The following is a 12,674-nucleotide window of genomic DNA, read 5'->3' as shown; positions in this document are numbered from 1 at the left end:
TCTCCAAAAACGTATGATATCCCTATAGAAGTAAAAAGTATAATTGAGATGACAGAGATAGTTGAATGTGATACATTTTGATAATAATTGATTTAAATTTGTATAACTTTAAATTTTCAAAACATTAGTTCATTTTTAAAAAGACAATATTTATTAGAGACTTTTGTATTGTTGACACTATTACTCCCCTTTGCCCACCTCCACCCAGCCCCTGCCCACCCCTTCCCTGGTCTGTGCTCATGGGCCATGCATATATGTTCTTTGGCTAATCTAATACTTAAATTAAATAGCCTGTGTGTTCTCTCATATTATTTTGTTTATTTAATGGAATATTATCATTTATACAGGGGTGGGCAAAGGTAGGTTAACAGTTATAATACAAATAAATAATAATTAATAAATAATAATACAAGAATAAACTTTCATGTACTCACAACTGTAAACCTACTTTTTGTCAACCTCTGTATACCTAATTCAATTATATTTTTTCTCATCTGAAATACAAATACAATCTACATCCTATCAGTATTTATCACATATGTAATAAGATCAGAACTGTACTAAGCACATCTATACACTGTTTTTTTAAAAGTCCTTGTCTTTTCAATACTCATAATAAAACTTGTCTCTCAAAAACATGTCCAGTTCTCCTTCCACACCATCCACCCAAAAGGAATTTCCTCTGTAGTTTTTTTACAGATCCCACAAATAATGCATCAGTGAATCCTTCATGTCCTAATCCAGGAACATATTTAGAGGTCACCATCTGTAAATTCAGTATGTAACGTGTACAATCTTACCCATAGCACCAGACAGGCCATTTAGTAAAGTGTTTAGAATGAAATGAAGTTTCATTCCTCAGACTGGCTACACTGAATCCCATCCCTGTTACCTCCTAGGCCTGTGATCATGAGCAACCTCGCTATGCCTCAAGGCCTACATGTTCTATTTATTATTAGGATAAGTAATAATATAAATCAAGTACTGAGAACTCTGCACATTGTGGTGGGGAGAAAATCACTTTATGGTATTTGCTTTGGTCTATCCAGGACATTAGTACATAAGCAGGTGTTTTCACATAATAAAAGAGGACGTCAGGGGTTGACTGCGAGATGCAGTGTACCTTCTCACAGGGTGTATCAGTCCACTGCAGCTGAGGAAACAGCGGCCTCCAGGGAAAGGACTCAAGGTCTCATCTTTGGACAATGAATTTTGAGAGCACATAAAAAGACTTGCTAAGTTAGTATTCAAATATGTTAGTGGGAAATGAGCTGTTAGTTGTATCTTAATGTACAGCATATTAAGTTTTTGCATTTGCATTCACATAGATATGAAAATTTGAAAACATTCACAACTCAATATGACAAGTCATGAGTGTATAATGTAGGCAGGGTGTTAAAATAGGTGACAGGGCCAATTTGGAACTTGCCCAGTCCTAAAGAATTTTAAAATCTATGTAAGAATTTGAATCAAACATTTGAAAATTTATATGTAGTATACTGGAAAAAATGTCATACAAATTCATTTTTCCCAAGGTAGGCATCAGTTAATAGTAGTTTTACAACCATGCTTTGGCTCCTTATAGAGACCTAGTGAAATGTAAGGAAAGTCTATCAATATATGGCATTTGGTCTGGCTCCTGAAGCTAGCTCCTTTAAAACTTTTAAAAATCTTTTAAAGAAGATTATTTTTGACAAAGTTTAAAGAAAATAATTTAAATTTTATAAAATAAAATTAAACAGAGTAATGTTAAATTATAGTATTGCATGTGACAGAATTATACACTTTCTTAACTATAAGGGAAAAATCTACTAATTTACATATATCAGCAAATAAAATGTGTAGCATATCTATAGGTATAATCAAGTGTGACTGTGCTCACTACATTTTACAGGGAAGTAAAGGCACTTAACAATCATATATGTCTTGCCCATAAAAGAAAAATATTGCAGGTCGATTTTATAATATTCTTGTTTGTTTTTTATAAAAAACAAGACCTCTCCATTTTTTATTCCACTTACAACATATAGTTAATTTACCAGAGTAAAAAGCAGAATTTGTCTCATTGTACTCATATTTGTGATATGTTTTTTATTTAGTTAGCTCAAATCATAAAAGCAAGGAATATTTAAATTTAAAAAAGAATAAAAGAGAAATTTGAGGGTTTTATTTTTCCCCCCACTCTAGGTTACTTTTTATTAAAATTTTTTTAATGTTGACATTATTGCAGGATTCCCCTCCGCCCCAACCCTTTCCACCTCCACCTCCCCCCACCTACCCTTTCCCTGCCTTCATCAAATTATTGTCCATGACCATGGGGTATGCATATGTGTTCTTTAGTTAAAGTGAGGGTTTTTCTGAGGCAGCATAATTTAAACCAATTTCTCCCAACTAACCATAGTCTAACACATCACCCTCCCTGCAGTAATTTTTCAGGAACATAGCTTCTCATGCAGAAGTATTTAAGCGTCTGTGTTTGGGTGGGGATTCATGTAGGTACATCTGTTATACAAGTGACTGCGACGGATGCCGATGATGCCAACTACGGAAATAGTGCCAAAGTGGTCTACAGCATATTGCAAGGACAGCCATATTTCTCAGTAGACCCAGAATCAGGTAACAGTGCTTAAAATACAGTCTGTTTCTCATTATAAAATGCATCTGGATGCACAATTAATTTGTATGTTTTTCTGTATTTTAAAAGCTATCTATTCAGTATCTGTTTCTACTTTTTCCTTACAGTTATTACATGGAAATAAAGGCAAATTTCCTGTAATTTAAATAGATCATTTGAATCGTTAGCTCTTTGAACTATTTATTGAGTTTATGTTTATGACACTAACTACGAAATTTCACAGAGATTTACCACTTTATATGTCATAGGAAATACTAAAATCTAACCACACAACAATCATCAAAATTAAGCTTATGATTCTGATGATTTTTGAAGTCAATTTTTTATTAATCAAAATGATTTAGAAAAAGTCATTTCCTGAACAGTAGCCAGTGGAATAATTCTTTCAGTTCTGTCAATTATGTGAAATTGGTTAGAGATTGAAATAAGTATTTAGGCACAACATTGTACCTGTTTGTTATGATTAACTTCTCTAAAATGGACCTTGCATAGTTTAATTTTAAAAATCAGTGATTACATTATAAAATATTTCTCTACTTTTCCAAAAGGTATAATAAAAACGGCATTACCAGACATGAGCAGAGAAAATAAAGAGAAGTACCAAGTGGTTATACAAGCCAAAGACATGGGCGGCCAGATGGGAGGCCTTTCTGGAACCACCACAGTGAACATCACTCTGACAGACGTCAACAACAACCCTCCTCGATTTCCCCAGAGTAAGAAAGGTCTCAGGGATCTCACGTCAGAAGGCTTCTCCAACACACCACAAACAGAGGCTAATATTTGTACGAGTGGTTTCACTATCACTACATGCATAAAGGCAAATCCACACCACTTGTCCCTGCGATATATCACGATTTCCCACAAACTGAAAGTTATTATGGTCATTTTCATCAGTGAGTAGGTAGTAAGAGAAAACATGAAAATGATGTTCTTTTGGCAACTTTAATTATCCCCTTCTACCTTTAGAAGGGCTATAAAGTTTTCTACACTATCTTTCCCAAACTTCGCTGTGATCAACTCATTCTTTCTCTTACCCCTTTCCCGGTTAGAGTATGGACTCTCAAATCTGACTGCCTGGCTTCAAATTCCTTGTCCATGATTTGTCTTGCCTCAGTTTTCTTGTCTGTACATAAGAATTATAACTTCTTCTTTAATTGCTTCTAAAACACAGACTTGATGCTTGCTTAAACAATCTCTGACATCAGATATTATATTAAAATCAATGCATATTGGTTCAATTGGCAGCACTTTCCTTCTCTTAGTGGCGCATAGAGTTATGGTATAGCTCAGCTGTGATGGCATCTGAGATACGTTGTAGTTTGCTGGTATCTGCTACCTGCTTGTGAAGGTTGAATCAGTCAGTGCTCTTTCAGTTGTCACCATTTTGTATGCCATGAGGTCCTACAAAAACAGATTCCCATACTCTGCTGAAAATGTTTCCCTTCTGCAGTATATAAACGTATAAAGGTGCCCATCTTAAAATGCTTAATTAAAGACCTCAAACTTAAATTTATGACATTGATTTCAATACAGTAAAGCATTTTTCCAAGCTAATTAAATTTAAAATATTTGATGATTCAGCTTTGGATAGTGGACTTAAATATGTGATAAATGTTAAAAAATAAAGTTTGCTAAGAGAATAACTAATAAGCCTAATTAAGATAAATCTAAACCTTGTTTTGAGTTTCTTTAAATATAAATCAAAAGAGTATGATTTAATGAATTCTCAAATGGCTGGCCATTTTCTAGTTCTATTAAAAACTTAGCAAAATATTTGGAACTACAGTAGTAATAGTAAAAATATTCAAGAACTAGGCCCCAAGCTAAGCATATTAAAGACATAATTTCATGCAGTTCTTATAACAAACCAATGAGTCCATCACTATCATTATTGTTATCATTTTATATATGTGGAAATCAAGGGTTAGAGAATTTAACTAACTTGCCCAGTGATGGCAATATAAATCCAGGCAGCTATATTTAGAGATCCCTCTTCTTAACCACCAAGCAAACTGGAAAGAGAGCAGACTTTGAAGTCAGAGAGCCTTTGTTCTGCATCTGCTTTCCCCAACATTACAGGATGATTTCCTTGAGTCCTATCCCTAAGGATAGCATACCTATCTTGGTCCTATGAAAACTGATGATATAATTAAGTTAGCATAGAGGACCTTTAGCCTTATATAGAGTTCAGCACATACTGAGTGTTTAAAAACATTTCTAACTTTCATTGACATATTTTTGCAATTTTTTCCGCTATTTGTATTTTGAATAAATAGTAAGAAACCAAAATGCTTTCAGAGATAGCATAATGCAATAATAATGTTTGGCTCAAACTGCAGGAAACAGAAACATTCATATCCCACTTAAAGGCATTAATACTTTAAAAAAACTGCTGTTTATTTTTCTATCCCTGATTTAGAATATAAAAATAAATGCTTAAGAGGGCAAGAAACCAAGTATGTACTGCTTATCTAGAGCTTTCAACATCGTCATTACACATTTTTATGTATATTAAATTATTTAAAAGATTTATTTGGTTCTTGCCCTAAGTCAAAAGTTCTGGATTCTAATATTATGCCTGCCATCAATTATCTGAATAACCTTGAGACATTCACTTAATCTTTCTGGAACTTATATTTCTCAATTACAAAATGAAAGTGTTCTGCCTTTATAAATTATTTTTTCAACTTAATAAATCTATAATTTTTGACAGCTTACAATTCAATATGATGAAAAACTCTTCCGATTTAAAATTAATTTATTTAAGTGAAAAAGGCAAAGGAAATGAAGGCTTTTTGCTATCTAAAGATGAAATGTCAAGAGCTCTGATTTAATTTCCAGGTACGTATCAATTTAATCCCCCTGAGTCCGTACCCCTGGGAACCCACCTTGGAAGAATAAAAGCCAGTGACCCTGACGTGGGGGAAAACGCCGAGATGGAGTACAGCATCGCTGACGGGGACGGGGCTGGCATGTTCGAAGTCATCACTGACCAGGACACGCAGGAGGGGATTATAACTGTCAAACAGGTTTCTTCTCGCCGTCTTCATTTTCTTATTGAGCACTTTCTGGTTGAGTTTTGCTTTTCAGCTAAGGGAAGGAAAGCCTAGGGTTTATTTTGCCCACCCTTTACAGGCTGTCTATCTCCCGGGTGAGTGGGGACAGCTGTGATTTCACTTCAAGTAAGTTTTAAGCACCTTCATCACTGACACTTACAAAGCGATGTAAAACCTTTACTGCTCGGGCTTATAGAAGGCAACAATCAAACCAGGATTAGACAACCTCCAAAGGACTACATCATGTTTCTCCGTGGCAGAAAAAATAGGCATGCAGCCATCGTTTTATTTCATGCACTTTTTAGCATAAATTGTGAAATGTGATGTTTTATTCAAGGTGATGAGGCCTGAAGATGCTATGTGGTTGTTTTTGTTGGATTTCTTGAGGTTTAATGCAGTGTGGGATAACATTATGAAGCTTACAAAGAAGAATCCAGCTAAATATTGATTACTTTCTATTGCCTTGATTGCTTGCTTTCATTCACCTCTTGCTTTCCTCAGTGCTCAGATGAATGATTTTTCTTTTCTTTTTATAATACCAGTTTTAGAAATGTAGGACCTAAGGATGCAACTTTTGTGAATAGTTTGATAAATCTCTATTTTATTTTTTCCTCTAATTTTAACTTTGTATAACTTTTGCAATAATAATAGTAATAAAAATAAATAACCTATGTATCCATTAGATAATAAACCTGAGACCACCAAAATGTGAAATGTATTATTAACTGGGAAACACTACTAATGTGTATGCTATAATATGATTACCTCCTGTAAATAAGTGTAAGGCATAACAGTATTTACTAATTCATTTGATATACCTATGAAGTAATAATTGGGAAAATTATTTAGCCAGAATTACTGGTACCATTAAGAGAGCTGGTTATTAAATATAATATTGAAGTTGTCTTTCATTGTTGCGCCTGCTATATCATCTTAACTTTTCTTATTTTATTTAACCTCAGAATTTAGATTTTGAAAACAAAATGCTGTACACTTTAAGAGTGGATGCAAGTAACACGCACCCAGATCCACGATTCCTACACCTGGGACCTTTCAAAGACACAGCTGTGGTCAAAATATCTGTGGGAGACATAGATGAGCCTCCTGTGTTCAGTCAGGTTTCCTACTTGATGGAGGTAGATGAAGATGTGAAGGAAGGCAGCATCATCGGGCAAGTCACAGCCTATGACCCAGATGCCACAAACAACTTCATACAGTAAGTATTGTGAGAAAATTCAAGTTTGCAGAAAAATAATATTCTCATCATTTACAAGCTATGTGAAAAAATAACATTGTACAATGTATGATCAGGTACAGACACTTCCATAGCACAAACTCTTAAGTGGGCTGTCTTCTAAGTGCTCTGCATATATTATTTAATTTGACTCATCACTTTATAAGGTAGATCCTATTATCATACCTTTCTGAAGACAGTTAGACTAAGGCACTGAGCATTTAAATCGCTTGCCAAATAATTAGTGGCCAAGCTGGGTTTGAAAATCGGGCTGTCAGTCTTCAGTCTGTGATTTTTAATTCCTTAGGTGTTGTGATTATATCTTATTGTCCCACTTTGGTAAATGGTAGTTCAAATAATAAATAACCTAAGCAAATAAATTAGAAAAAAAATGTGTTCCTCTAGAAATAGTAAAAGAGGCCTTGAAAATGTTGAAATATCTCCTTTTGAAACAGTCACCAGGAATAGCATATATTAAAATTTTGGAAAAACAATGTCAATTATATGCTAATAACAGAATTAGTAATGATAGTAATAATATTTGAGAATAGTAAAAGTGTTAAAATGTGTATAATGTTGTATAATATAGTGTGATACTTTCACAAAGTTTGAATATTGTATTAACCATTTCAAAGCTTTCAATATGCCAGAAACTTAAATTTATACATAGTGCTTAATGAGAATGCAAATAATAAATGGATATATAGGATGGGTGAATGAAGATGCGTAGATATGTTGAAGACAGAGTGTGGAAAAGACAGATAAATAATGCATTATGTGCTGATGTGTGGCTAGTAAAATGAATAAAATTGTGCTATGTTAAAATTTATTTTTTTTTTTATTAACCCTCATCTGAGAATATTTTTTCCATTGGTTTTTAGAGAGAATGGAAGGGAGGGAAGTGGGGGAGAGAGATCGATCGGTTGCTTCCTGCTTGTGCCCCAACCAGGGCTGGGGATCAAATGCAACCCAACTATGTGCCTTTGACCAGGGCAAATTTAAATTTTTAATTAAAGAAAATAAATGGGTAAATTATTATTGGAAAATCCCAAATTCCCTAGAATTTATGTCATACTATCACATAGAAAATTAATAAGCACAATACTAAACATATAATTATTAATTTTTTAAAAGCGGTAATGACTATTTGATAGTGTTAATTTATAAAGCAGCACTTATTGCACTAAATATATCTTAATGAATTTTTAATTTGTTGATTAATATATTATAAGTCCATAATTTTAATCTGTAGTTAATGCTCAGATTTTATAGTTAATACTCAGAGTTTATATTACCTTGAAATATTTGGCTAATTTTAGGCTAATTTGAATAAAATTTACTTAGATTTTTATTATAATAAACATTTGTGTTTAAGTTATGTATTATGTATATTGTTCAATATTATTTATAAACATGAACTATAATATTAATGCACAGGAGATTACTCTGACAATTTTTATCTGAATGCATAAAATGTATTTAAAATCCCTATATTGCATAAAACAAAACTCCTAAAATGAAATGAATGAGTAATCTAGCTTCTCCAGTGGTCCTGTGTATGTGCACTAGCATGTTTATATCCAAAATAATGTTTATTTTTATTTTATTAAAATTATATGTGGCTGATTGGTTTGGCATCTCCTACATGTCATATTTTAAAATTAACAATAGCTTAAAGTAGTTTCATGTTTTTGCGATATTGCAATGGATATGAATCACCACTTACACTAAAAAAGAATAAGGGACTGTTCATACCAGTAACTAACTATGAATGCTCAATAAGTATCTGTCTTTGATAGTTTTTGCCAGATCCCCCCCCTCAAAAAAAACAGTAGTCAATGTTGACTGTGACTATTTCTTCCAAGTTTGTGGCACCAAAGGCTTCTGTTAAACTTTCACATTAATGTTTTTAAGAAGTAATTGATTGTAACTTTTGTTTATTAATATCACCCACTGTTAGAGAGTTCTACACAGTGGCAGCATATTAATTCTTTCAGATGAAGAACCATTTGTTGACAAACTACTGAGCAATCCTCAGTATGAATGAGACCAAATCTTAATAATCTGTGTATGCTTTTCTTATTCATTTAGTATGATATCTTGTATATTAGGAGTTCAATGAATGTTGGTTAACTTGAGAGGGGCACCCTGACTTTTCCATGTTGCCAAGGGTACTTATTTATTCAGAGAGCATCAAGAGTTTCATCAAGCTGTACCAGTTTAACAATCATTTACACAATATTTTCATTTATTATAAAGTAAAGTAATAAGCAACAAAATATATGTTCTATTACTCAAATTTGGCAACAAATTAATTGCATAAAACTGTCAAACATTTTGCCTGTCTTTTCCTCCATAAAATAATTGTTATTTTGTTGAGCGTTTACTGTGAACTAGAACTGTCTAAAGTGCTTTATATTTACAGTTCATTTAAGCTTTACCACAAATTTATAAGGTAAGTACCATTATCACCCACATTTTATAGAAGAATAAACTGAGTTGCAAAGAGTTTAAGGAACTTTCCAAAGGATATAGTAAAAATAATTAGCAGACAGAGGATTCACCTATTGTTGATCTGAATGCATAGCCAATTCTTTACTATGCTTTCTTACTGTTCTGATTATTAATTAAATGTAATTGATATAATGTTCCTCATCCATTGACTAATTAGACCAAATTTAGTGGTATAAAGCAGAGTCCTCAAGGACAAAATTGTACAAAAGAAAAAACATTATTTTTATTAAATTTATTGGGGTGACATTGGTTAATAAGATCATATAGGTTTCAAGTGTATATTTCTCTGATACATGATCTGCCTATTGCATTATGCACCCAACAACCAAAATCAAATCATCTTCTGTTACCATATATTTGGCCCCCTTTACACTTTACTGTCCCCCACCCCCTTCCCTTTGGAAATAACCATGTTGTTTGTCCATGTCTATGAGTTTCAGTTTTATATCTCACATATGGTTCTTAGCTTTTTCCAACTGACTTATTTTGCTTAGCATACTATTCTAAGGTCCATCCATGTTGTCACAAATAACAGTATTATTTCATCTTTTCTTATGGCTTAGCAGTATTCCAATGTGTGTGTGAATGTATGTGTGTGTATATATATATATTACATCTTCTTTATGCAACCACCTATCAAAGGACACTTCGGTTGTTTCCATGTCTTGGCCACATTGAATAGTGCTACAATGAACACAGGGCTACATATATCTTTGTGAATAAATGCTTTCAAGTTTTTTGGGTAGATACCCTGAAGAGAAGGCATCTATATATGAGTGGAACTTCTCTAGCAGATTACTATGAAGAGGTCTTTCTGTTACTTTCCAGTGGGTGGAGTTGAATCCCAAGTATTTTAACTTTGTGACATCCCAGTGCTGTCCCTTGCAGCGAGATGCTGCTCTCAGTGTCGCCACAATGTGTTGGGGTGGGGTAGGCAGAGCCAACCTGGCAGCCTTCTGTGTTGTTTTGCTTTCCTAGTAATGATGACCTCAGACCTTCCTGGGGTCCACCTGCACCTCAGCCCTGGGACCAGTCACAGAATGAACCCTTTACTCAGGGGAAAAAGTGGCTCTGTAGTACCAGTTATCGGCTTGCAAATATTGTACTGGGCAATCTGACACCAAGGGCAGAGGGAGAAAGCTCTTGGAAGTTACGGTGTACCCGGGTGCAACGTCTTTGTCTGGAATGCCGACCACCGACAGCTGCAACCACACTTTCATGCCGTGTTCTTGTCTAGATCTCTGGGCTCAGCCACAGCGTGTACTGCGCACTCCTGCAGGAATGACCACTGAATCTCTGCTCCTCCCAGCTGAAGGCAGTGCCAGCCACAACCTGATTCCTCCACTCTTTTGGCTGAGCCCTGCTATGAGCTCCCCGCTATAGGGCTGCGTCCATGGCGCAGCTCCAAATATTTGGATATCATAGTACATATTCCAAATACTTGGATATCATAGTATATTTATTCAATTTGTATCTCTATTTTTATTAAGTAGAGCTTTTATAATATATATCTAGGTGTGTATTTTTATTCATTGTGGATATTTGCTAATGACATTAATTTCTCAAACTTGTATTGTATAAAATAACATACAATCATATAGGTGATACATCACTGATAAAAGTTCAGATTGTTTGGAGACATATACACACAAACATACACACACACACAGACACACACACGCACACATCCTGCCCTATATCTGATATCATGAGGATACAATTTTAGAAGTCAATTTTCTGGGCCAAAAACTGATAGTAAAATTTGCAACCTTGCTTCACAGTATATGAAAGTGGTTGATAAATTTTTAAGTTCACAGCTATCCGAGAAATAGTTGCTTTTTATGTGGTATCAAGTCTTAAAAAAACAACGAACAGCAGTTTTACCTGTAAAATCTCAAGAATTATGACAGAATAAAAATATTGAGAACAAATTAATCTCAAATTATGTCCTAAAATTATACGGCCAAGCCTGCCAAAGTAAAAAGGCATCCTGAAAATATAGCATATAAGTTGCTTCCTGTTAGCATAGAAATGTATGAAATAAATGCTTTAGATATCCAATTATAGTGTGAAAACCCAGCAATAATTCAACAAGGAGGCAACATTGTAATGTGACTCATTTGTTTGTTCTGATAGCATTTAGAAAGATGGCTGATCCCCAGAGCAGAAACAGGCTATGATAAGCATCAAGGAGAAATATTTCCAAGGAAAGCTTGGGAACTAATTTTCACCCACCAGTAAATCTGTTCATCAAAGATATTTTCTGAAATACATCTGCCACTTGCAACATGAGATTCTGGTTACAATTAGCAGCTGCTGTCAGCTCTGCTTCACCTCATTAGTAATCATGGATTTCCCAAGTTATAGGGTTGATTACAGCTTTACAGGTTCTGAAAAAACATGTTGTCTCATTTTACACCTATTTAATGCTGAACAAATTTAAAGTTCAATGAATTTTTTAAGTGCTCTTTTTTTTTTTTTTTTACTGAGGTCAAATTGAGAGTAAGTCCAAAACAAAAGTGCTGGTGAGAAATTAGTTAAGCCTCAATAAAATGTACATGATTCCACCATAAGCTAGACTAAGTGAATAAGTGCTTTCATATATTATATGTCTCTCTAGTAGTTGCTGATTTTATTACAGAGATTAAAATAATAATTTGAAATTATGTCACTAATATCTGCAAAGAAAAAAAAGATTTGAACTATTTGTTCAAACATGACATAGATACATGTTTTTGAAGGGGGATGAAGGTTTTATAGTCCATAGCCAGAAAACACATTTCTAAAAAGTGGTGGCTGGAAAGGAAAGAGCATAGCCATAGCCTAATTATACTGACTTATTTATTCAATGGTGTGCCTGGAATTCAGTAAAGAAAAAAGAAATGCTATCTTTGATATATTTTTTCATATATCAATTTGTTCTGGTGCCTAAAATTTAACTTACGTGTGTTTTTTTGTAGTAGATATAATTACAGACATCTGATGTGTGTTTGTGAAAGATAGAACACAAAACAAAGAGACAAACGAACAAAAAACAAAGAGCATCCAACTAACCCAGATTTCAGCTTCCACAGGCTCAGTTCTCTGGTGATCTTTTTTACTTGCTATTTGTAGCCTATATGATTGGATCCTGTCTCTGCAGAAGGTATTCATTCAAAAAATTATGCCAGTGGTCATTTTTAAAAATTATTGCTCAAATTCCATGTAAGGAGATCAATAAAATGTTGTTTTA

The 12,674-nt window shown here is 33.9% G+C and overlaps 1 protein-coding gene across 1 annotated transcript in view; it reads left to right on the top strand.

Annotated features, from left to right (window-relative positions):
- The window catches only part of CDH9 (cadherin 9), a 90,040-nt gene that overhangs the window by 65,499 nt on the left and 11,867 nt on the right, over positions 1-12,674 (top strand). Inside the window, exons 4-7 of the mRNA XM_081133510.1 lie at positions 2,497-2,616; positions 3,184-3,351; positions 5,480-5,667; positions 6,657-6,910. Of these exons, the coding sequence (XP_080989636.1) occupies positions 2,497-2,616; positions 3,184-3,351; positions 5,480-5,667; positions 6,657-6,910 (730 nt within the window). The remainder of the gene's footprint in view (positions 1-2,496; positions 2,617-3,183; positions 3,352-5,479; positions 5,668-6,656; positions 6,911-12,674) is intronic.

The sequence above is a fragment of the Miniopterus schreibersii genome, assembly GCF_964146895.1.
Source record: "Miniopterus schreibersii genome assembly, chromosome: 3".
NCBI classification, from domain to species: Eukaryota; Metazoa; Chordata; class Mammalia; order Chiroptera; family Miniopteridae; genus Miniopterus; species Miniopterus schreibersii.
The sequence above is the reverse complement of the archived record's forward strand: the minus strand, read 5'-3'. Positions and strand labels throughout refer to the sequence as shown.